A 24788-nucleotide genomic window follows, 5' to 3' on the forward strand; every position below is an offset into this window, starting at 1 on the left:
TCAGTGTCGTGGCTGAGGATCGGACCGCACAGTGTGATCACTCATGTCGTGGCTGATGATCGGACCGTACAGTGTGATCACTCAGGTCGTGGCTGTCGATCGGACCGTACAGTGTGATCACTCAGGTCGTGGCTGTCGATCGGACCGTACAGTGTGATCACTCAGGTCGTGGCTGTCGATCGGACCGTACAGTGTGATCATTCAGGTCGTGGCTGAAGATCGGACCGCACAGTGTGATCACCAGGTCGTGGCTGATGATCGGACCGAGCTGAGTGATCACCAGGTCGTGGCTGATAATCGGACCTTACATTGTGGTCACTCAGGTCGTGGCTGATGATCGGACCGTACAGTGTGGTCACTCAGCTCGTGGCTGATGATCGGACCGTACAGTGTTATCACTCAGGTCGTGGCTGTCGATCGGACCGTACAGTGTGATCATTCAGGTCGTGGCTGAAGATCGGACCGCACGGTGTGATCACCAGGTCGTGGCTGAAGATCGGACCGCACAGTGTGATCACCAGGTCGTGGCTGATGATCGGACCGTACAGTGTAATCACCAGGTCGTGGCTGATGATTAGACAGTACAGTGTGGTCACTCAGGTCTTGGCTGATAATCGGACCGTACAGTGTGATCACTCAGGTCGTGGCTGATAATTGGACCTTACAGTGTGGTCACTCAGGTCGTGGCTGATGATTGGACAGTACAGTGTGGTCACTCAGGTCGTGGCTGATAATCGGACCGCACAGTGTGGTCACTCAGGTCTTGGCTGATAATCGGACTGTACAGTGTGAGCACATAAATCGTGAGCCTTGGCTTTACATCGCCAACGATCTACTCGTACAGTAGGAGTAGGAAGTACACAACAACGTTTCTAAAACGGTACAGTGTATGCCCAGCTGTAGACTCGTCTCGGATCACATGAGCGTCTCTGAACAACACTCACTATTCAGGTTAAAAAGGTGAATGAATATGGTTAATATGAAAATGGTAAGTTTGATTATTCTTTAGTTCTCTTCCATGTGATTCCTCTCCAGCCTCCCTCCCCGTTTCCCTCATCCTCTCTTTGTTTACGACACAATCTCTTCTCGACAGAGGACATTTGTAATAGTCTGCTGCGTCTAGCCTCAAACAGCAGCGGGGGAGGAAGGGGGTGGGCGAGCGAGGAAAACATGAGTAGAGAGAGAGAGGGAGGTAAAGGTAGGGGCAGACAGAAAGACAGACAGAGGGTGAGATAATGAGATAGAAGAGGATGAGAGAGAGAGAGGTGGATTTGTTATTCTTGCAGGGTGTTGCACAGAAACAGACAGAGACAGACAGACATTACCTCACACAGCTGCTGCAGTGAGACCAGAGGGTTACACTGTGTGTGTGTGTGTGTGTGTGTGTGTGTGTGTGTGTGCAGCCAGCCGTAAACCTGAGTGTAATATCCTGAAGCACAGATTTTAGTCAAATGTCAAGCTTTTATCAGAGAGTTTTCTCAGGAACTCCACTTGTATCACTTCTTCTTTTGGTATATTTTTGCCATCGTTACTATCGGTTATTAAAGGTGCAGTGTGCAGATTACAACCAGCTGAAACTTCTTCTGTGTGCCAAGCGTGTCGGAGAACTACGGCAGCCGACGTGAAAACGCAAATGTGTCTCTCTTTAGAGCCAGTGTTTGGTTTGTCCGTTCTGGGCTGCTGCAGAAAGACGGAGGCCAGCTCTGTGAAGCGGACCCGCTCCCTATGTAGATATCAGTGGCGGCTGGTGACTCCAAAAATTGGGGGGGACAGGAGGAAAAGCAACCCATGCGGCGTCATGTTATTTTATTTAGTTATTTCTCTTATTTTGCACTCACACCTCCATTTTATGTATACATATATGGTCTCAGTGCTCCTTGATATATCTGCTCTCATGTTCCTAATTTATGTGTCATATAGGGGGGATTCAGATTCTTTAATTTTTATTCTGCAAATCTTTTAATCTGGAAAGCACTTTCGCTTAAATTTGACATATGCTATATAAGTAAAATTATTATAATTACTACACTAGTTTTCTTCTTATCTCTCTACTTTCTAATGTAAAATGTAAAAAATTAAGCAGTAAAACAATGGCGTACAAGATCACTGCAGCCTCAGGGTGGGAATGAACCTCATGTTTGTAATGTGTCACTAGCAGCCTGTCTGTAAACGGCCCGTACAGCTGTCCGTTGCCCACACCCGCATCCAGTCCCGCCTAGGGTCAGCCCGAACAGCTGACAGCGAGCCCGACGGCTGCCCCGCTGCAGCGGTCCACAGGCAGCGTCGTCCTTGCTCAGCCGTCCTTCACTCAGCCGTCCCTCGCTCAGCCGTCCATCGCTCAGCCGTCCCTTGCTCAGCCGTCCATCGCTCAGCCGTCCCTCGCTCAGCAGTCCCTCGTTCCTCGTTCAGCTGTCCCTCGCTCAGCCATTGCTGCAGTTTTTTTTTTTGTAGGATATGGAACGGATATGACGTCACGTTACTCTGACGACAACAATAAAAGCGGTAACTTCCTTCTACCTCTACATAGACTCAAATGAAGCAAATATATCGATTCTGGCATTAAAAAAATCTATTTCAAAATCGTAAAAAAAACAAAACAAATCGCAATACATAGGTGAATACATTTTTTTCACCCACCCCTAATAAACATACATATTCCGCATTTAAATGACAGGTGATGTTGTTTTCCCAGTGAGGACAATTTTCTTATTGTCTAAAATCATTAAAAGTGCAATTAAATTATCTTGAAGAGAGCTGAAACTTGCTGGTGATATTTAATGAATTGCAGTGAACACGTAGTCAGTTTTATCTCTCTGCCAAAGTTACATTGTTTTATTTGATGTGATGTAGTTTTCCACAGGGACAGTTTTAAAAACGGTTTATTAGAAGCCATCATTTGAGCGTCAGCTGGTGATGAAGACTGATGGTGTAATGAAGCCGTTCTGCACTTCAGAGGTCATTTGGTTCCCATCAAGGTAGAAACACACCCACGAACACACACATACAGAATACAAAGTCACGGAAGAGTGGGATTGCTCAAGTCTGCCATTTTTCGGTACAGGGCTAAAGTCAGATTAGTGCTAGTCTGTCTGTCTGCTTTCACGGAGAAACATGCTTAATCCCTGTTTAATCCCACCTTCAACGGGATTGGCCACCACCTAAGACTCTGACGGCTATTACCACGAATCCAGGCATTATACACAGACTAGCACACACCTGGGCCGAGAGACAGACACAGGGAGAGAGTTACAAAAAAAAGCTATGTTTGTTTTGGCAATTCTGCGTTCGTCTCGCTCTCTAATGATGCATGTCGAATTGAATTGAATTGAAAAAGAAGGAGAGAAGCAGAAGGATAAGTGAGAAAAAAAGACAACGTGAGGGATTTGGACGAGGATCGAGACGCGGAAAGTACAGGAATTAGAGGAAAAGATGAAGCAGTGAAACAACAAGCACAGGATGAAACCATTTTGACACAGTGTGAAAAACACACACTGAGGAGGAGGAAGATAAACGTGCACATATGCGTGCAAACACTTTGATGAAAAATGAGACTGAAAGAATTGTTATAGAATGACAAAATAAATGACTCAATAAATAAATAAATATATCATTAAATGTACCAAATTAATATTAAAAAGAAATGTAGCCATTAATTAGTTGATAACATGTGACATAAATACATATTTCGGTTTCAATTAGCTTCTTATTTATTTATCTTTGTATTATTTCCTCTTGTTTCATTTTCCTTTTTATTTATTTAAGTATTTATTTCTAATATTTTTTTAATTTATTCATTTATTTTTGCATTTATTTATTTTTTATTTATTGAGTGTTGAGCGCCAGCCCCCACATTTGCATAATGAGGCAGAAATGCATGGAGAAAAAAAAGAAAAAGAAATGTGTAAAGAAAAGAATAAAGAAATATATCAGTTTGGGGAAATAAATAGGAGGTGAAATGCAAAGGGAAAATTTTACAGAAATAAATAAATAAATAAATAATGCATAAAAAAAATAAATAAATAAAAAAATGATGTTAAAATAAATACATCTAAAAAAAATAAAAAATACATAAATAAATAAAAGAGAAAATAAAACAGAGGAGTAAATAAATAAGGCTATTAATACAAACATAAATAAATAAATAAGCAAATAGAAACAGAAATATCAATTACATATTTATTTATTTATCGAGTCATTTATTTATTTATTTTTTATTTTGGCAGCGTCCATTCTCCCCCCTGGCCTACTCCTTATGACCTCAGCTCAGCAGCTTTTAGCTACTAGTCAACATAATCCATACAGCAATTATGTTTCCTTTAAAATGTATTTGGAAAACCATTTATTAGTATATGAACGGCATTTTTAGGGGGTTGCGATCAAATATGAGAGCATATTCCTGGTAGAACCATAGTTCTACTGCTGATCATAAAGGTGGAGGATAAAATGATAGATTTTTTTAAAAATCCTGTGTCATGGTGTTATAAACAGCTGTGCAGTGTTTTGGTGTCGGATAAGCCTCAAAACTCAGAGATCTATTACTCTAACTGGCCTCCCCCCAGCACAGCCCCTTCTTTTAACACAGGAAGACAATGATAAATGGATCGACTCATTCCCAAAGAGAGTCAGACGAGTAGAGAAAGAGCTGAAAGTCCTGAACCCAATGATTCACCCACTTCAGTCTTCATAAAGAGACAAAGAATGACCACACCTGGGTGTCCGTTATGGTGACTCAGCCTTTTTTAGACAGTAAACTGACTCACTGCCAGCTCCACTATCAGTCTCAGCCTGCTGTCTGTGCCAAGACAACACAGACTAACAGAGGAGCTCTGTCTGTCCGTCTGGCTTTTAACACAGTAAAAATGATGTATGAGGAGATGTTCAGTAAACAGATAGTATGTGTTGAACACCTGCAGCCAGTTTGTTTCACAGTGCGGGTTAGACAACGCACCAAAGTACACCAAAAATTAGGAGTGGAAAAAAAATCGATTCCCCTATGTATCGCAATTTTTTTTTCACATAATTTTCCATTTATTTATTTTTTTATTTATTTTTTTATTCATCTATTAAGTGTTGAGTGACAGCCACCTCATTTGCATATTGAGGCAGAAATGTAAAAAGAAATGTAAAAAGAGATGTATAAAGAAAAGAATACAGAAATAAATAAATTTGGGGAAATAAATAAAGGGTGAAATGCAAAGTGAAAATCGTGCATAAATAAATAAATACATTTAAAAATAAATACAAAATGAATAAAAAGTAAGTGCAAAAATAAATTATAAATAAAAAATAAATTAATTAAGAAATAAATTAAAAAAAATAATACAAATAAATGCATGCATAAATAAAATGTAAGAGTAAATAAATAAGGGAATTAATACAAAGATAAATAAATTAAAAAGAAATAACCATTTATGTAACATTCCATCAATTAATTATTGGCTACATTTATTTCTAATATTATTTATCGAGTCATTTATTTATTTATTTATTTTGGCAGGCTCCGTCCTCCATAACATGTAGCTGTTCCTCTGCAGCTCCACTGTTTTACTTTTGGTTCGATGGGAGGAAATAACAGTCCCATCTAGCTGTTACAGTCTTATCCATGTGTAGATGTGTTTAAATGACCTCAAATGGCCCTGCTGCTAAATCCAACATCTTGGTGGTGAGTAAGCTATTAGCAACCTCCTCAATTTTTAGCCCGCTAACAGTCCGGCTCTAGGGATGGCCGGTTGGTCGGTCAGTCCGGACCAAACTGGTGGACTTCACCACTTTGGTCCAGACTGAAATAAGTCAACATCTACTGGATGGACTGGCACAAAGTTCTGTACAGACATTCATGTTTTGTGTTAATTAGCAATTGTTAGCATGCTAACACAGTAAAGATGGTAAAAGTGCTGAACATTACCTGCAGAACATCACCTTGTTAGTTGGGTGAAATCCATTATAGTTTGAGATAAGATGTTCAACATTTCAGCTCCAGTATCTCACCTCAGACAGTCCAGGACCAGCAGAACAAGTGGAACCATTATCATTTAGTCCAGCAGCCTCTGCACAGGCCTGGTGGTGGTCTCACTGGTCTCAGTGCTGCTGGAGTCCAGTGGGGGGCAGCAGAGGCCCTACACACTATTTATACTTCAGTATCTTTATTTATGAGCTGGATAGATTGCTACCCTGCATTACTATCGACATGAATGGTAACCAGGCTGATAGGCGGATCTGATTTCTACTTTATCATCTTAGTTTCTGTTTGAATCAGTGGGAGTGAGGATGACACAGGTCAATGTTCACTGAGCTGGCAGACGACAATGGAGGACGGAAACTGACGAAATAAAAAATAAATAAATAACTAAATAAATGACTCGATAAATAAATAAATAAATATGTAATTAAATGTAGCAAAAATAATATCGAAAAAGAATTGTAGCCATTAACTTATTGATAAAATGTGACATGAATTGACATTTCTGTTTTAATTTGCTTCTTTATTTATTTATATTTGTGTTAATTCCCTTATTTATTTACTCGTTGTTACTTGTCTTATTTATTTATTTATTATACATTTTTAAATGTATTTATTTATTTTTGCATTTATTTTCTATTTATTTATTGAGTGTTGACTGACAGTCGCCTCATTTGCATAAATAAATGCAAAAATAAATAAATACATTTTAAAATTAATAAAAATAAATGCATAAATAAAAGGGAAAATGAAACAGAATACTAAATAAATAAGGGGGTTAATACAAAGATAAAGTACTAAAGTACTAAGTAAGTTTTATTTGATGAAGATTTCTTGGTGGTGCTTAAAAAATGTAAAGTGATCACGCACATCTAAAACCGTGAAGGCCGATGCTGGACCAATAGAAAACAGCAATGAAAACATAAATAAAGGTTATTGGTGGTGCTTAACAACATTCAAATTATGCTTCTTTTTGTTATTTTTTTTGTAATTTGGTTGAACAGACCATTTGATAAGTTAGTTATAATCACATCTACCAGCAAAAGTTTCAGTTAAAAACCGGTGGAGTGAGTTATGCGGCTAATAAATAGTTAGAAAACTTGTTCAGTATCTTTAAGGTCACAGGAGAAGCAAAACAAATAAGTAGTTATTTTTGTTTTGTTTGTTATGCTTTGTTTGGTTTGTCTTGTTTCATCTTTGTTCCTGTTTTCTGTCTCTTCCAATGTATTGAGTACATATTACGTATTGTGTCCCTGTTTTTTTGTACTCTCCTTTGCACCAATAATAAAACAACAACAATAAAGCAGCTGTACACCCTGCTATGGTGCCCTTCAGTGCTCTAAACTACCTCCTGATCCAACACTTTTCTTGTAAAAGTTTGATATTTTAAACATGTTTTCTTCTCTGTACACACCGAGCAGTGGATTTGCGTAGTATATATGTTTCTCTGTCTACTAGATTAGGGCTTTGGTGAGTCCAGCTGGGCAATAAAACCACTTTAACATGCAGCCATAAACCCGAGCAGACCTAATTAGAAAGTTGACTCAGATGAGACATGCTGTTACAGTCTCGCCCCATTGGTCCCTGGGGCCTGTCAATCATGGAGGTGACGTAATGCTGTCTGGCTCTGTCCATCCACTGACTCTAAATTCAATATTTGGACTCAGCTTTTACAGCACTTCTGGGATTATAAACATTTTAAAACTTCTATCTGGATACAAAATCTTTGACTAAGTTCTTTTTGCCTGCATCTCAATTAAGCATGTTTAACTGAGACGGTGAGGGTTTGCTTATATTTTGGCAACATGTTTTGAGCAACAATATAATGTGCTGTGTTTTCATGTTTTGTCTGAAGCTACACTGAAGTTCATTCCACCCCTATTTCATCAGTGACGGCCACAAAATAAGGGTGAACATGACATCAGTGGAAGGCGTTCACTGTGAAGCTGCTGCTGTGTGTTGAATTTTAGTCACTGAAGGTGAATAACTCAGAGCTTTTGTCTCAATCTACATTTAGTTTGGCCGACTATCACACACACAGCTGACTCTGAAACAGCTGCACTGCATTACAAAAATAAAATAAAAACGTCATGTTCACACTGAGCAAGTTCAATTTTCAATGTTCGTCTCATTGTAATCCTATTGAGACAATATCATTGTATTGCTTAAACAAACTTCCGTTGTTTAAATTAAGGATTTCATGCAAACTAAAATAATCTATTAGTAATTCATGAATATTAATGTCACGTTTTTGAAGCAATAGAAACTGAAATTAAAAGTTGTTCGCTGATGAAGACCATAACATGCTGCTGACAGCTCAAAAAAGCTAGTTTAGATAAGCTATGTTCAAAGAAAAGTCAGACAAATGTCCAAAAAATGTCCAAAAAAAGCAGAAGAAAGGCAGAAGAAAAGCCTGACACATATCCCCAAAAAATCTGAAAAAAGTCAGAAAAATGTCTGAAAAAAGCCAAAGAAAGAATGAGTGCCAGACCATGGTAACTCCGTTGGCCTCGCTCATCCTTACCATAATAACACTATACTTTAGGACCAATAGAAGTCAGACGGCGGCTGGCGCTACCACGGTTTAGCACTCTGTGGCTCACGTTACCGCAGTTTCACCAGCGTGTCGGAGAACGGTGGCCTTCAGATAACGTTTAAAGAAATGTATAAAGAAAACAATACAGAAATAAATATGTTAAATTATGTTTATGTTAAATAAATAACTACACTTTTTATTAATTTTATGAGTTTGTTTGTTTATTTATTATTATTATTATTATTATTATTATTATTATTATGCATGATTTTCCCTTTGCATTTCACCCCTCATTTATTTCCCCAAACTTATTTATTTCTGTATTCTTTTCTTTATACATTTCTTTATGCATTTCTGCCTCATTATGCAAATGAGGGCGCTGTCTGTCAACCCTCAATAAATAAATAAAAAATAAATGCAAAAATTCATAAATACATTTAAAAATGTATAATAAATAAATAAACAAATTAAACAAGTAAGTCTAAAGTAACAACAAGTAAATAACTAAGGAAATTAATACAAAGATAAATAAATAAATAAAAAAGCAAATTAAAACAGAAATATCAATTTATGTCCGGATGCTAAATTTGTTTTTAACATTCTTTTTGCTATACTTAATGACATACTTATTCATTTATTTATTTATAGTCATTTATTTATTTTATTCATTTTTTTTTTTTTTGGCAGGTTTCGTCCTCCATAACTTTGGGTAAAATGTGTGCTTTAAATGAATAAAAGTGACTTCGTTGTTTGTCTTTTAGCTGCGGTTACTCTGATGATTACCCCCACCCCAAAAAAAGCGAGTGGAAATTGTAAATGAGAGACAGACAGACGGTGTCACCGAGAGACGGAGGAGGGAGGAGGGGAGAGACACTGAGAAATCCCTGGAGACACCGAGAGACACCGAGAGACAGAGAGAGAGAGAGACAGTCAGGACCAGACAGACGTCCGTTAGCAGTTTAGTCGCCGGTTACTCGGCTGAAAACACGGAACCTGATTTCTAACGGACGGACCCGGACGTTTAAACTAGTTTAGCACCGTTCAAACTACATGTAACGGCTGTACCGACACTTACACAGCTCACATAGAGAGAGGGATAGAGAGAGAGAGGGATAGAGAGATAGATTTGGGAGGAAGAGGAGGAGAAACCGGAGAGAGGAGGAGGAGAGAACCGAACCAGGAGGAGGACTGTCGGACCGGAGAGGACGGAGAGGAGAGGAGAGGAGGCTGGAGAGAGAAAAGGGAGGATATTTTGGGGGAGTTTGGTGTGGTGGTTTCATATCGATATCTTCCTCGGACCCTCGCTGTCTCTCTGGTCTCCGGTGTTCCCGTGGTGGAGTCTCGATGTGTGTCCGTAGGAGGACCTAGATGTTGAACTTGATGGGTGTTTTAAACGCCACCGCCGCCAATGTCTCCTGTACTTGTAACTGCAAGCGCTTCACCTCCCTGCAGAGCATGGAAATCAGTGAGTACAACTTCTCATCATCTCGTCTCTAATCACTGACTCTGTCTGTGTCCGTACACATCCTGACTGTGAAGCTGCACACTGTTATGGATTCATATCACAGATTTTACACATTTACAAGCACGGAAAGGAGAAAAAGTGTCTTCATTTGATAGTGAACAGTCACTGTTTGTCCTAACTGATGTTGGGTGATGTTTCAGTGACATGCATCTGCCTCTTCACCTCACTAAATGCGCTCTCATTTTGAATACATTAGTAGTTATTGTGAGTTGAGTTGCTGTAACGCTAAAAGCTGTTCTTCATGTGTGATTATTAAGGTTTGATGTTGAACTTGAACATAAACCGCAGTCTTCACATCTCTCTCCACTGAGCCGAATTGAACACACCTCCTGTGTGGTTTGATTCACATCATTTTCAGGCTTTTTAAACATCACTTGTTTTCGCTATGAAGAGAAGTTTGACAGATTGTGTGGTTTTGTCGGCGGGGTTCCGGTCCAGAGTTGCTGGTTGTTAGTGTTTAGTGTCTGCTTCTGACCTTATAACGTTTCCTTTGCTTCATTTGGTCTGTTCCGCTGTGTTTTAACGGTTAAAACACGACCTGAAGAGGGCTGAAACTGTGGTGAAGTTACCGTGGAGTGGAGGACACCGAGGGGACGGGTGTGGGAGTGAAAAGAGCCGGTTGGTTCGGTAAAAAGGTTGAACAAATCGGGGGGAGCTGAAGTTTGTGTCGCCGCTTCGTCATTTGGAGCAAAACGAAGCCAGACAGACGTCTAGCCGTCTGCCTGCACGCGCGTGTATGTGTGCGCGTGCACGTCCATGTGTGTGCGTGGTCGCATCCGGGAAATCCCTGATTATATGTGTGTGCGTGTGTGCGTGCGTGTGTGTGTTTATACACTAGTGGTGTGCCTTTATGTATCTGGTGTTTGGTGAAGTGTGTGTTTTTCTGGTTAGAGACACCCTCAATACTGAAAGGTCATTTAGATGAAAGCTGTGTGTGTGTGTGTGTGTGTGTGTTTGCGTGTGTGCGTGTGTGTCCAGCTGAGGTCACCAGCAGGGCTGACTCAGCTTCAGCTCATTCAACTGTTTGGACTGGACGGCGTAGACAGTTTCCCAGTCCTCCCAGTCCTCCCAGACCTCCCAGTCCTCCCAGTTATCCCAGTCCTCTCAGTCCTCCCAGTCCTCCCAGTTCAAGGTGTTGCATTCAAATGTCTTGTTTTGCCAGAGCAGAGCAGAAGCAGAGCAGCAGCAGCAGCAAACCCTCCTAGATCCAGTCTGCAGTCGTAGAAAACCAGTAAAGGCTGCACGATTAATCGAATATTAATCGCGATCACAATTTTGGGTTCTCACACTTAAATGAACACGATCGCTCTGCGATATTGACGTTTAAAATGCACGCTTCTCTCATGGAAAACTGCTGCATATCAAATAATCAAGCGCTTCCTAATCTAACAGCCAGCCACCAGCTGGTGATCCAGATGTTTTGACTTAACTTTTGGGTATATATATATATATATATATATTATCTATACAACCAATGTGTTTATGATTAAATTAAGAGCATGGAATTGATTATCCTGCTCTTATTGTTGCTAATTTGCTCTTTAAGTGCACCAGATTGAAGCATTTAGCTTTGCTAACAAAGAGGCAGGGTGAATATTCCTGTATTTTTTCATAATTGCAATATATATAGCAGAAAAAAATAATGCAATGACAGTTTTTTCCAACATCGTGCAGCCCTAATCTGTACAGTAACAGGGATTCAGCACAGCATGTTAGTGAAAACAGTGTTCAGTTTATTTAATGTGAAAGTGCAATAAAAATATGTTGTTGCTAAAATCAATGAGTAATCGTGATATCAATATTGATCAAAATAATCGTGATCATCATTTTGGCTATATTCATGCAGCGCTTCCCTACAGTGGAGTTTTCTATGAGAGAAGCACGCATTTTAACGTCAATATCGCAGTTGTTAATATCATTTTTAAGGCACTCATAATGGAATAGAATCAAAGCCAGACTACTTTGTGTGAGTTCAGTTTACGCGACATACGGTACATGAATCAAGAGTGGAGAACGTGCACAGAGTTGAACTGGTCAGATACAGATCAGCCAATAACCGAAGAGTGTTCAGATGACGACGTGACTCGCCGTCTCTTGAAAATCCCCAAAACCTTGTTAAAAACAATTTGTTACGCTCAAACAAGAAACGTGATTCAGTGACTCCGTGGCCTTTTTTTCTTCCGTCTCAGATTTATTTAGAAACGGATTTTCTTGGGTGGTTGAGGAGATATTTTGACAGGCTTATTATGATTTTCCAGTTTTTAGATTTGGAAGAAAAGATCAGTGAGTAATGTGTTCCTCTGATCGCGAGTGGGAAGAGTTCACGCTGGTGTCATCAGTCATTTATTCACCATGCAGCCTACTTAGACCAGGTTAAATACCAATAATATTCCTGTTAGTCCTAATATATTCAGTTAGAATCTTAGTAATAGCATTTGTATCAGTGTAATAGTGAGTATTATTTGTGGTATTTTAGTAGTAATAGTTGGAGTAATAGTAGTAATTGCAACAGAAGCAGTTTTGCAAGAGTGTAGTAGATTAGTAGCAGTGCTTCAGTTAGTACAATTTCAGTATCGCTACTAGTATTAGTGGTAGTAATAGCAATACATTGCATGGTTAAAAGTATATGGACACCCAAACATTCCTCCCATATGTGACGGCACCGTGCAGGCCAGTCGAGTTCTGCTATGGCTGCACAATTAGACGAATATTAATCGCGATCAGGATTTTGGCTCCCACAATTAAATGAACATGATCGACTGAGATACTGACGTTTAAAATGCTCCACTCATAGAAAACTCTGCTGCATATCAAATCAAGCGCTTCCTAAACTAACAGCTAGCCACCAGCAGGCGATCCAGATGTTTTGGCTTCATTTTTGGGGAGCTGTCATGCCGCTGCGTGCGCTCACCATACAGCGGCAGCCTGTGAAAAACTTTCCTGAATGTTGCGGCTGCAGACCAGAGCAGAAGAGTAACATACTGTCTAAAATACACTGAAATCAGGTGAAGAAGAACCTTATTTCAAGTCTTATTTTGATGCAAAGAGTTGTCAGCAATGTAACGCAACATATAAGTGAAAGCATTGTATTCAAATGTGAAAGTGCAATCAAAATAGTTTGTCTCTAAAATCTATGAATAATCGTGATAAATAATCGTGATGTCAATACTGATCAAAATAATCCTGATACATCTTTTTGGCCACAATCATGCAGTTCTTCCACCATAAACTGGGAAACCCATTTGTTTATTGAGAAGAAATGTAGTCATGTTGAAACAGGAACGGGCCTTCATTAGGGATGGGTTAGGGTATTGTTTAATACCGGTACCGTTAAAGTGATACAGACTCCGATAGAGCTCTTTGTGTGATACCTTTTCACCTAGTAACCACATATCTTGCCTGAAGTGATCAACAATTGCGGTTGGACCAGTTCCCCTCTTAGTCCATTAGTCATTTTTCATGCTGAAAGACTTATTTCCAAGAAAGTTGTGAGCACATCTCTGGGAAACACCAGATTTAGAGTGGTGCTTTTTGTGTGATTCTTTGTGGAGAAACTCAGTTTTACAGATCTGTTGATTAAATCAACTAATCGATTAGTCGACAAAATCATATGTTAGTGTTAGTCGACTGAGGATTTCTTTGGTCGAGGACAGCCCTATTGTCGCGGCGTGTCCTCTTGAGGAGGAGACGACGCTGGTGTCAGAAGAAGCAAGAAATAATCTTTTTACAAAAATGATTAGATATCGTTTGACTGGAGAAGTTTCGATGCTACTTGATTATTTTGGTCGATACCTTAAAGGTGCTAAATGTGAGCATGGGAGCATTTCTATTGCCTCCGCACGGCTCTCAACATGGTGATGGCAAAGTTAGAAGCACACTGCTGTCTGAAACATCCATGGATTTATTAAGAGAATGAGGTTCCCATTCATTCCTATGACAGTTGCTCATTGGCGCATGAAGCCAAAACGGCTCGACTGACGAGTGATAAAGTACCCGGATCATACGGCGATCTTCCTCATCCATTGGACCCTTAGAGCAGGCCTCAGTCTGGGTCTCATTCACATGAACGGAAGAAGGGAAATAACTCTGGATTTGGCTATTATTGCGTTTTACAACTTTTAGGACCTAATGATTTAAATAAGGACTATTAGAGAAAAATTACCCGCTGAGTTAGAGACGTCTCTTTCCCATTGTAAGTCTATGGGAAAAAGTATTTTGGGCTCAATGGCATCACGTGATGGACACGGAAATTGTAGTACCGCCGTTTGGCTACTACGGAAATTTGCTTCATGGCCCGGCGCTCTTCCTGAGGGCTTGGCAAGTATGGAAGTACTGTATGTTATAGCATTAAGATGTCCCTTCATTGGATATAAGAGGTGACCAAAGTATGTCCACATAAATCTTAACAGGTGTGATGTTAATCGTTGCAGCAGTAGCAATAGCAATCAATCAGTGAAATACAGAGAATCGCCTGGACTTGTAACAGAAACAAGATGAGAATGTAGGCAGACACACAGGATTCCTGTCTGAGAGCAGATGTGATGTTTAGTCTGGAAGACAGAGGAGGGAAACACAGAGGACTGCAGAAACAGCAGAGAGAGAGAAGAATATGTCAAAACTTTCTATAAAGGAACAAGATGTCAGCAACAGAGAAGAGAGACGTTCTGGTGATAGAAACTGAAACTAATGATGGTTTTTATTTATAAAACCAGATGATGTTTAAGGGTGTTTCAGCTGCACTGGACGTGATGCAGCGGAGTGTGACAGCGAAGATGAAAGACGTTGTGGAAGAAAGTATAACACAGGATAATAATCCACGTTACATACACCCTAGATATGTGGTGATCAAAGGAGGACGTAGACGTGATAGAAAAGGCTGGGCTTCCCTCCGTCTTTATACTTCACAATGTGTTAAAAATAGACCCGTATCTGGGAAAATACATGTGACACACGATTAACAAGAAAAGTTAAGAAACAAAGGAGAATTATTTGTAATAAGCATTATAATCTAGGAATCCAAAGCAAAATAACTGCAAAATATAGCAACTCAACTAGCCTGGTTTTAGGAAAAGGCTAGTTGGAGCTGCAAGAATTAATCAATTACTTATCAACTACTCAATTAACTGCCAATTATTTTGATAATCGATGAATCGGTTTGAGAAATTATTAAGAAAAAAAGTTATAATTCTGATTCTGATTTATTTTGAAAAGACTGTATGCATGTCACGAGCGGAAATTGGCGCGTGTTGCTGGACATTCATAGGAAAACAAACGAAAAATGAGGAATAACTTTTTTGTAAGATATCATACGAACGGTTGTGTTAGAATACGTTGGAATATTACATATCTAGGGCTCTTATTGTGAAAGGTAAGAACAGAAGGAGTAGATCTGGTCTGCGCTGCCTTTGTCGAGGTTGAAAGGAGTAATAAAGTCTGCCGTCCTGGTTCCTCCGTGTTGTTGTTTCATAAATAATAAAGGCGCAACTCAACCTGTGCTGTGATTGGTCAATGCCTTTACTCGCGGTGGGAAAGCTCAGAAAAATTGACCTCATTCTGAGGCTTTTTTTTGGCGCGTAATTCTTACGTTCTGTGTGAAAGTACTTATGACAATAACAACAGTTTGAAAATATATAATGATGTGTAAATTAATGGCATGAAAAAAATGCCCCCGGTGTGTAAGGGCCTTTAAGCTGAAAACGCTCTGCCTTTGGCTTTTGGGAAACGCTGATCAACTTTTTTCACCATTTTCTGATATTTTATAGACCAAAACAACTAATCAATTAATCGAGAAAATATCAACAGTGAAAATAATCGTTAGTTGCAGCCCTAAGAAAAGCTGGTCCCATATTGTAAAAAGTGAGATTTTCATGACTTTTTTATTATAAAGCAGGTTTAAGTGATATATAAATACTGTGAAAGTATCGAAACACTCAATCCACAGAGATATACACACAGCTTGTATTCAAAAACTGTGTCTTTAAAACAAGCCGTCATGATTTCTGTCCATTTGTGATGTCACAAATCTACAATATATAGACCATTACACAGTTTTAAATGCAAACAAACATTCTAAATTTGTCCCAGTTTATTTCCGGTTGCAGTGTATGTCAATGACATCAACTGACAGGAAGTAAACATGGAACCAAGCTGTTGCCCAGCAACACAGTTCCGTTGCAATTCCGTTGAAATGCACTTTCAGACATGAGGGTAAATACAGCGAAGTCATGCAGACAGTATGAGGAAAATAATGTTTTTTTTTAACATTACAGCATGTAAACATGTTCTAGTAGAAACACAAAATACAAGTATGAACCTGAAAATAAGCATGATCAGGGACCTTTAAAGTTTTTAAATACTTTGAAGTCACTGAATTGCGATAAATTCAGACTTCTGAGACTTGTGAAGGAACTACAGAGACCCTGACTCACTTCCAACTATCAATCATCTCTCTGTGTCGCCTCTCATCTGGATGTGTGCAGCTGTAATTGTAGGGTTACATCTACCTGTTAGCACACACACACGAACACACACACACACACAGACACACACACAGACACACACACACACACACACACACACACACACACACGCACACACATATGCAGAAACACATCTGTTCTGAGCGGCAGACATCGCTAGTCAAAGCACATGACATCAGCATTACTCACAGGCTAGCCGTGTGTGTGTGTGTGTGTGTGTGTGTGAGAGAGTTTGCGTGTGCGTGTGTGTGTGTGTGAGTGTGGTGAAGTCATCGCTTGTATCAGGTCTTCAGGATCATTTCCTACCAGCAGCTCTGTTTCCTCCACATTTGTTACTACATGTCTGGCAGACACCAACACCTCCACAGTCTGTCTCCGCAGCCAACATCAATGTTGTCAGAGTGTGTGTGTGTGTGTGTGTGAGTGTGTGTGTGTGAGTTCAGCTGGAGGGTAGCAGTATTTATTTGATTAGTGAATTCGAGGAAAAGAGTCAGAGTGTTCCTGAAGTGGACGGGAGGCGATGGCAGCGGCTGTGGCGGGCACAGGGAGGACACACTGTGACTGGGCGTCTCTTCTGGTTCACACAGATCCCTGTTATTGGGTTAGGGGTTAGTCAAGACATAAGTCACAAGTTTGATCCCTGCATCGACCCGTGTACCCATGAGGAAACAACGCAGTCTCACGGCACTTCGTGAAATAGTCACGGAATTGAATTTGATTCCTGTTCATCGACACAAATTTGTTGATTTTGTGTTTTGAATTTGTTCATCGTCCCACAAAAGTGGCATTACTTAAGTACGGAAGTTATGTGACAAAGAAATCAACGTTGACTTCTGATTTCACACGGGACATGAACAGCGGTCTCCTGGTGAAAGTCTGGTGTTTTTAGACCCACCCATCCACCCTGACCTCCTCCCTACGTACCGTTGGCCGCTCTCTATACTTCCTGGTTCACAATTACGTGGATTACATACGAATTGATTTCGTCCTGAAATTTTTTTTTAATTTGTGTCTTTGTAAAAGAATAAATACATTAAATTTCATGACTATTTCACAAACTGCTGTGCGACTGGGCCGGAGCGAAAAACTGAACTTCTCAGTTTTTGAGGGTTTTTGTATTTGGGTTCGATAGTTGATAGCTGATATGCCAAAATGGTCACTGTGACCTCACAAAACACATTTTAACTCAAAAATTCATATGCTAATTATGACAATTTCACACAAATGTCTAACAGGATAAAATGATGAAGTGACATGGATGTAAACTGCAAGTTGACTGGTTGGTGGATGCGTACAACCACGAGGCGTTAATTCTAGTTGTTAGCTGACAATTCACAGCAACCTGAAAATGAGAAGAGCAGCAGAAGGTATCGATTAAATCTGACAGAGTGGAGCTTGTTTTTTTTTTACCTCACAAACAATCTTTGGCTGAGTTCAGACGCCGGCTCGCAGAGAGCGTTTTAACCAGACGACAGCTAAGTTCCACTGAGGCCTTTTGGCAGGTGACACAGGGCATTAATGTTAATTAATTACAGCGAGTGTAACTCCAGTGAAAGTCAGAGCCCGGCTCACCTGAATGGTTTGCACGTTAATAACAAAAGAGAAAAAGGACAGACAAAAGATTTAGTGAATCAACCCGAACGGAAACAACTGAGACGTGATCTCATCTGGAATTTTGGTTATTGTGAGATGAGCGTAGGCGGAGATCATCTTCCGCTGATGTCTTTATCTGTTTGGACACCTCAGCATCACAATGTTTTTGGCAGAGACCACATCATCCACCGCTAGTTTCTATTAAATGTATGAAATATGTATACAGAAGCACCAGCAGTCAACAATATTTACTGTATTTCAGCTCGAAAAAAAAGTCCCTCTTACATCTCACATCCGGCTTTGTGATTGTCATGTGTCATTCTGTCATCGTCATGTGTCACAAACATCACAACACCACATCCTGTTCAGGCTGCAGCTCCCATGTGACACAACGATGTTTATTATTCAGAGTAAAAATAACAACAGCATGTTTTTATCCAGTTCCACTTTTGACAGCATATCTGTGGTGCCAAACTCCATCCTGAGGCAAACTCTGTTTGATCGCTCAAACTGTAATAGCCGTACACAAGCAACCTTTATACCATTTAAATGAAACAGTGTGAGCAAGGAGACACAACAACAACATCATCAACTCGGGCACACACTGGGACTGAACGCTGTTGGACGTTTTGCATTATTATTGTCACTTTATAATGTTTGGGATCTATTGATAGATGAATAACCAACATAGTCAGATATGAGGGGAGAACCAGAACCAGGCGAGCGCATGACTGACTGTCAGACCCAGCTGCAGTAAAATGAGAGGTTTTCTAAAGGGACTCTGGTGCTTAGAAACACTACTGCTTTTGTCCACATGGTCTGCCAAAAACAACACAAAATGAAAGTTCTCATAGTAGCTTTAAAGGCCCAGACACGCCAACCCGACATTAAAGAACTAGCGGCGACGAAGGCCGACTGTTGAGTCGCCTCACGTCTCCTTTGTCTCGGCCGATAAGTTGCACTTGAACACACCGCAAAGACTACAGCTGACGGCCAGTTAGCACGTAGGTTCTGCGTCTGCGTGAGAGGAAATAACTCTCCACACCAGCAGGCGGCAGTAGTCTGTATTCATCATTCAAAAAGAGAAACAGGAAGAGAGAGGAGGGTGGATATACAAGCCGTTGTTTTGATACATACATGAAACAAAGCGGCGTTTTTGTTCACTCACCACTTAGCTTCATTCCAGATGTTCATGTGGCTGTGAAAATATCCGTGTGTTGGAACGATCAGATGAGATGAAGATGAAAAATGAGAAGAGCCTTCTGTGTGACTTTAGTCTTTGGCTCGCTTTCCTCACGTCCGTTTCTCTTCTTGTGCACTGATTTGTTTAAACTGAACTGCCAATCAGAGTGATTTCTCTCACCGACGGGCTCTGCCGCCGATTCAACATGCTGAATCGGCCGAAAAGCCTCCGACACGGGCAGACTAGAGCCGACGGTGCGGGACACACCGCAAAAACTAGACCGACAGACGCTCAGCGAAAGCCCCAAACTGTCCGACGGCTGACGGTCAGCTTGGTGTGTCAGGGTCTTAAAATGAGCTGTTTTCTAAAGGGACTCTGGTGCTAAGAAACACTACCACTTTTGTCCACAGGGACCGCCAAAAACAGCACAAAATGAAAGTAAAAGTAAAAGTTGCAAAATGTAAAAATAGTAGTTATGATAATACATCATAAACCTGCAATCTGCCTCCAAAATGTAGTGGAGTAGACGTATAAAGTAACATAAAATGGAAAGTACAAGTACCTCAATATTGTACTTAAGTGCGGTACTTGAGTAAATGTACTTCGTTACATTCCACCACTGGGTTTATGGAAGAGATGTTTTAACAAATCCATGCCAGTGCTCCTAAAACAAAAAGTGAAATAAGAGTGATATTTTTCAGTTCTTCAGCAGCGTTTGTGTTTCATGTCTCTGTGTTTTACTTCTCATTGATTGGTTCTCTCTCTTTCCTCGTTGCGTCTCTGTTTCTCTCTCACTCAGTGAATCATGGAAATTAAATGATTGAGTCTGTTCTGGCTGTCCTCCTGGACTTATTATGTAAACCTCTCTGTCTGGCTGTCTCACTACTCTGTGTGAGTGTGTGCACATGTGTTAGTCTGCGTTTGTCTATTCATTTCCTGTCCGTGTTTCTGTGTGTGTGTGTGTGTGTGTGATAGTTGAGGGAGGATTTGTAAAATTATATAAATCATTCTCTTTTACATTTGCCTCTTCTTGCGGTAAAACGCTCTGCTGTAAATGTGATGTGTGTTTACAGAAGCCTGCGTGGATCAAACTCCGTCTTTTGTGTTTGGTTTTTGTTCTCTGATTGACAGCTGGCGTCGTCCCAGAACCAGATTCGCTTTAATCCTCGAGTACGATAAACCAGTAATTTGTCTCGGAAGAAATGATTTATCCGCCGAAAGCTGCCTTCTCTTTGTTTGCCAGTTTCATATACCACATGACACTGGGAGCTGCCCAGTACAGACACAGTCTAACAGTAGCTGTTGATGCAGGGAGGAGCATGTCCAGTTGACTGTCGTTGTTCAGTTGTTGAGAGTTTAGTTAGAAGCAAAGAGACGAAACTCCAGTGTTTTTTGGACAGCGGCCGCTGACGCCATTTCGGACTGAAAACGCTTATTATATCTATAGTATTTTATTGTTCAACACAGACCATTTCGGTAGAATATGACAATAGAATAGAAATCATTTAGTTTTACTTTTGCGCGACTCTTTGTAGGCGGACGTTTTACTGGCGTCCGGTAGTCGCTTTCAGTCCAAAATGGCGGAAGCATAACTCTGCTGCAATGGACTTTCACTTCTTGGCAACATACGTTCTTTGGTTCTGCTGAAAACCTGCTGTCCTTCTGTCCCGATTCATTTTACCCATAGCTTAACTACAACTCCCAAGGTGCATTTCGGCAAGAGACATCCAATCACAGTGTTTAAAATGGATGGAAACTAAAGATAACGATGTTGACAAAATTAAAAAGACAATCTGCAGCTTTAAAATTAATGTGAGGAACTTTTAACTGGTTATGAAACTGTCTCAGATCTCAGACCCAGATCAGGCTTTGGAGCTCCTTCTCCAGCCATGAGCAGAGCTTCGTCTGCTGATCACCTGGAGGTGGTCCTAGAAGTCCAGGCCGTATTGCTGGGCCCCGCTGGAGGGAAGGGAGGCATGAGAGAACCAGAACCAGGACTGAGCGGAGCAGCCTGTCAGACCCTGCTGCAGTAAAATGAAAGGTTTTCTAAATGGACTCTGGTGCTCGCCAAAATCCACACAAAATTAAAGTTTCTCTTAGTAGCTTTAAATTTTGGGTCCACTTTAAATTAATTAAGCAACTATGGCGCAGTGTTTTGGTGTTGTTGTTCTTCTTCTTCTCTTCTCCTTGGCATTAGCAGCAGAGGCTCATGGGTATTGTAGTATTTAGAACTGCCCATCAATCCCAGATATCTCAGAAACAAAGTGTTTCTATGTTAATAAACACTGAAGATATCATTAACAGAAACATTTTAAATGCTGGGAATACAGTTTCAGGAAAAACACCCCGTCCTTCTTTGCAACTCTATACTCTCCTTCCTGACCTCTTTCTTCCTTGCTTCCTTCATGCCTCTCAATCATCCTCTCAGCTGTTCATTGTTTCTGGGTCTAGACACCAACAACACACACACACACACAGAAGTCATCATCGTGGTATATGCATATATGTAGATGCATGCAGCGTGTGCGTCTAGGGGTCAAGGTCGTCGTCACTTTGGGGGTTGTGTGTGTGTGTGTGTGTGTGCTCTCTGCATATCATCTGCATAGAAGACAGTTTTCAGCTGAGGCCCTTGTAGTCTGTTGGACCCTTATTGTCCCATTAATTAGTCTGAAGTCATAGCCGGTCCTATACGTCTGTCTGGCGGTGTGAATAAATCCATACAGAGGCTGTCTGAGGACCAAGAGGCTGCGCTATAAATAAAGCCAATGACTGTCTGCCTGCTATATGCATAGAGAGTCATGCGACAATGTGGAATAGATCGTCTCTTGTTTTTCATTAATTGGTCTGAGGCAGAAAAAATCCCAGTATGGACGTCTGGTTCTTCTAAATACTTCAATTGTAGTCTGTTTATGGAGTTCAACACAACTGTGTCTTGTCTTTCAGTAATTAGTCTGGCCCAGGGGAGGATGGCGTAGGATTGTCTAGTTTTCTAAATGGTAAATGTAAAGTAAAAAGTGTCTTTTGGCTTTTTGTTAATTACTCAGTAAGGGCTTAGAGTCACGGGCTGCAGCTATTGATTATTTTATAGAGTATTCTACCGATTATTCCATTGATTAATCAAGTTTATTGCTTTAATTGCATACAATATTATCAGACAAAACTAAATCCGTTTAGTGCCTTTAAGTGCCATATCCTCTTTTACCCTAATGTTTTTGACCGTTCTTATATTTAATGTACATACTTGACTACTTGACTAAGTTTTACTTGATCATATTTCATTATTATAATACAACTACTCCATTTGGAGTCGGAATTATACAATTTAGTTGTTTATTATTGATTTTCTACTGTGCACAATGGTAGAATGTGATGATGTACAGGGTAAATGTCATGGCCAAAGGCTCCATTGTGTGCACGTATCATCCTGTAGTGGATATCAGTAGTATTTTAGAGCCAGATTCCCTTTCAAGAGGTATAAAAACCCATTTGGCACACTTGGGGTATCCAAGTGGCCAAATGGAGAGTCCTCCTGGTCCTATCTTTACTAAAACCTTTGTAGAATCTATGTGCTTTGTGTTATTTATATCTGCTTTGGCACAGTTGTAGTCAAGGAGTTGCTGAATGAATTTAGTGGCATCTCTGTGCATGGCATCATTGCTATAATGGTTTCATCCACTGTCTAATCTAGATAACATTTTAGACAAGGATATATATGTAATCTTTCCTTTGGTTCATCACAATTTACTCAGACATAGTAACAGTCACAATATTACAGATGAATTCTCTGAGGTCTTATCTATCCATAGAGACCAAGATCATGCATATAGACCTGGTTGTAGTTGTGGAGCTATTCTTGATTTATTTTGGGTATGTCTGTCTAGGGGAACCACACCTTCCAGCACCCTGTAGGGCTTAAGAGGATATTACGTTCTGGGTTTCAAGTCTCCAGACTAACTGTTTTCACCAGCGTTCTTGAAAAATCTGCAAAGAATTTGCATCAATGATTTTTAGTTATTGAGTTTCTCAAGAATCATTTCAGCCCTCGTCTGCTAATGTTGAATAGATCCGAAATGTAAGGTTGTCTGTTGAAAAAAAGAAGGTATATTTTAATGTGTTTAAAGTGGTTTAAACTGGAATGAACTGATTGATGTATTTCAATTAGAGCTGAAACAATGAGTCAAACTATTTGATAATAGATTTAAGTTATTTTTCAAGCAAAAGTATCACCTATACTTTCAGCTTCAGCAATCATTTTACCTTCTTCTGAGACTAAAATGTCTTTTTCGATGTTACTGGAGTGGCTTTTGTTATTATTGAGCCTGATGGTCATTATAGTCGATTGCATCACAGAGCTTAGAGTGTTAAAGAGAGTGACCATCAACCAGTCTGAGCCGGGGGGGAAGCTCCCATTTGGCTTTCTAAACAAAACGTCTGCAGCCTTTCAGGAATCAGTCTAAACCAGAATGTGCTACTGCACAGTGTTGTAGTATGTTTTGTCTGTTAGAAGTCGCTGGATGAAAAGAAAAAGATATTCAAGTAGTTCATCTCTAATTAAATCAAGCTGTTTGTTTGTGCTGCAGTATTTAAATTAAGAGTACCTGCACCTTCCTCCTCTCTTTAGCAGCTTAAAGGACCATCTGTTGTTGCTTTTTCATTAACCGATTTTAATTGCAAAGTGGTGATGGAAAGAAAAGTAGCCTACAAATACATATCTATTTTAATATTATTATATGATGAAGACATCCTGTATGACGAGAAATAAGTCTCTAAACAGACCTCCATGAGTGGGTTCAGTCTGCACATATGTGGGCTATAATTGCTATTACAAATTCAGATATTCAGATGTATGTATGCAAATGCTGGTTGTGTTGATGCAGGTTTTTATTTTTGCATATGAAACCAACGTTGCTGCGCATCTGCGGCGAGAGGGGGTGAAGTGAGGCAGTCTGGGTGTCTGGGAGGGCAAAGGTCAAGGGTCAGGTCAGGAGGAGGCAGGGAGGGAGGGGGAGGGGTATTTGTCACAGCAGTGGGGGGCGGGTTGTGAAAATGTGTATTTGTATTATTTGGTCATATTTGGCTTTAGTTTACTTCATTATGTTGTTTGTGTAAACAACTAAACCCCTTAAATGTGACCGTGCATGTTTTAAACTCACTGAATGTATTTATTGTATTGATTAGTTCAGTTTAATTTGCTTATTTCATAGAGAGCAGATATGTTTAGCTGTGTGTGTATGAGGCCTTTGATGAGGTGGTACAGATTGATTTGTCACTTTAAATGCTGCCAGTAAATATGTGATACAGCACCTGACAGATACAGAGCTGATTGTTTGTACCGTCATCAATATTCTGATCAGAAGGAAGTTGTAGCTGATCAGTCAAAAAAGTCTAAATCAATCTTGAGTTGCACCGGCTCCAAATGTGTTAAATAGGCACATTGAGTTTACATTTTGAGAGCTCCAGCCAAAATCCAAAATAAATGAATAAATGTCATAAAATTTAGCAAAAATAATATT

General features: G+C 40.1%; 1 protein-coding gene across 1 annotated transcript in view; it reads left to right on the forward strand.

Annotated features, from left to right (window-relative positions):
• The first annotated feature begins 9338 nt into the window (after positions 1 to 9338).
• The window catches only part of pmepa1 (prostate transmembrane protein, androgen induced 1), a 44789-nt gene continuing 29339 nt past the window's right edge, over positions 9339 to 24788 (forward strand). Inside the window, exon 1 of the mRNA XM_037765732.1 lies at positions 9339 to 9960. Coding sequence (XP_037621660.1) covers positions 9864 to 9960 — 97 coding nt within the window. The 5' untranslated portion in view covers positions 9339 to 9863. The remainder of the gene's footprint in view (positions 9961 to 24788) is intronic.

This window comes from Sebastes umbrosus, chromosome 1 (genome assembly GCF_015220745.1).
Source record: "Sebastes umbrosus isolate fSebUmb1 chromosome 1, fSebUmb1.pri, whole genome shotgun sequence".
Classification (NCBI taxonomy): domain Eukaryota; kingdom Metazoa; phylum Chordata; class Actinopteri; order Perciformes; family Sebastidae; genus Sebastes; species Sebastes umbrosus.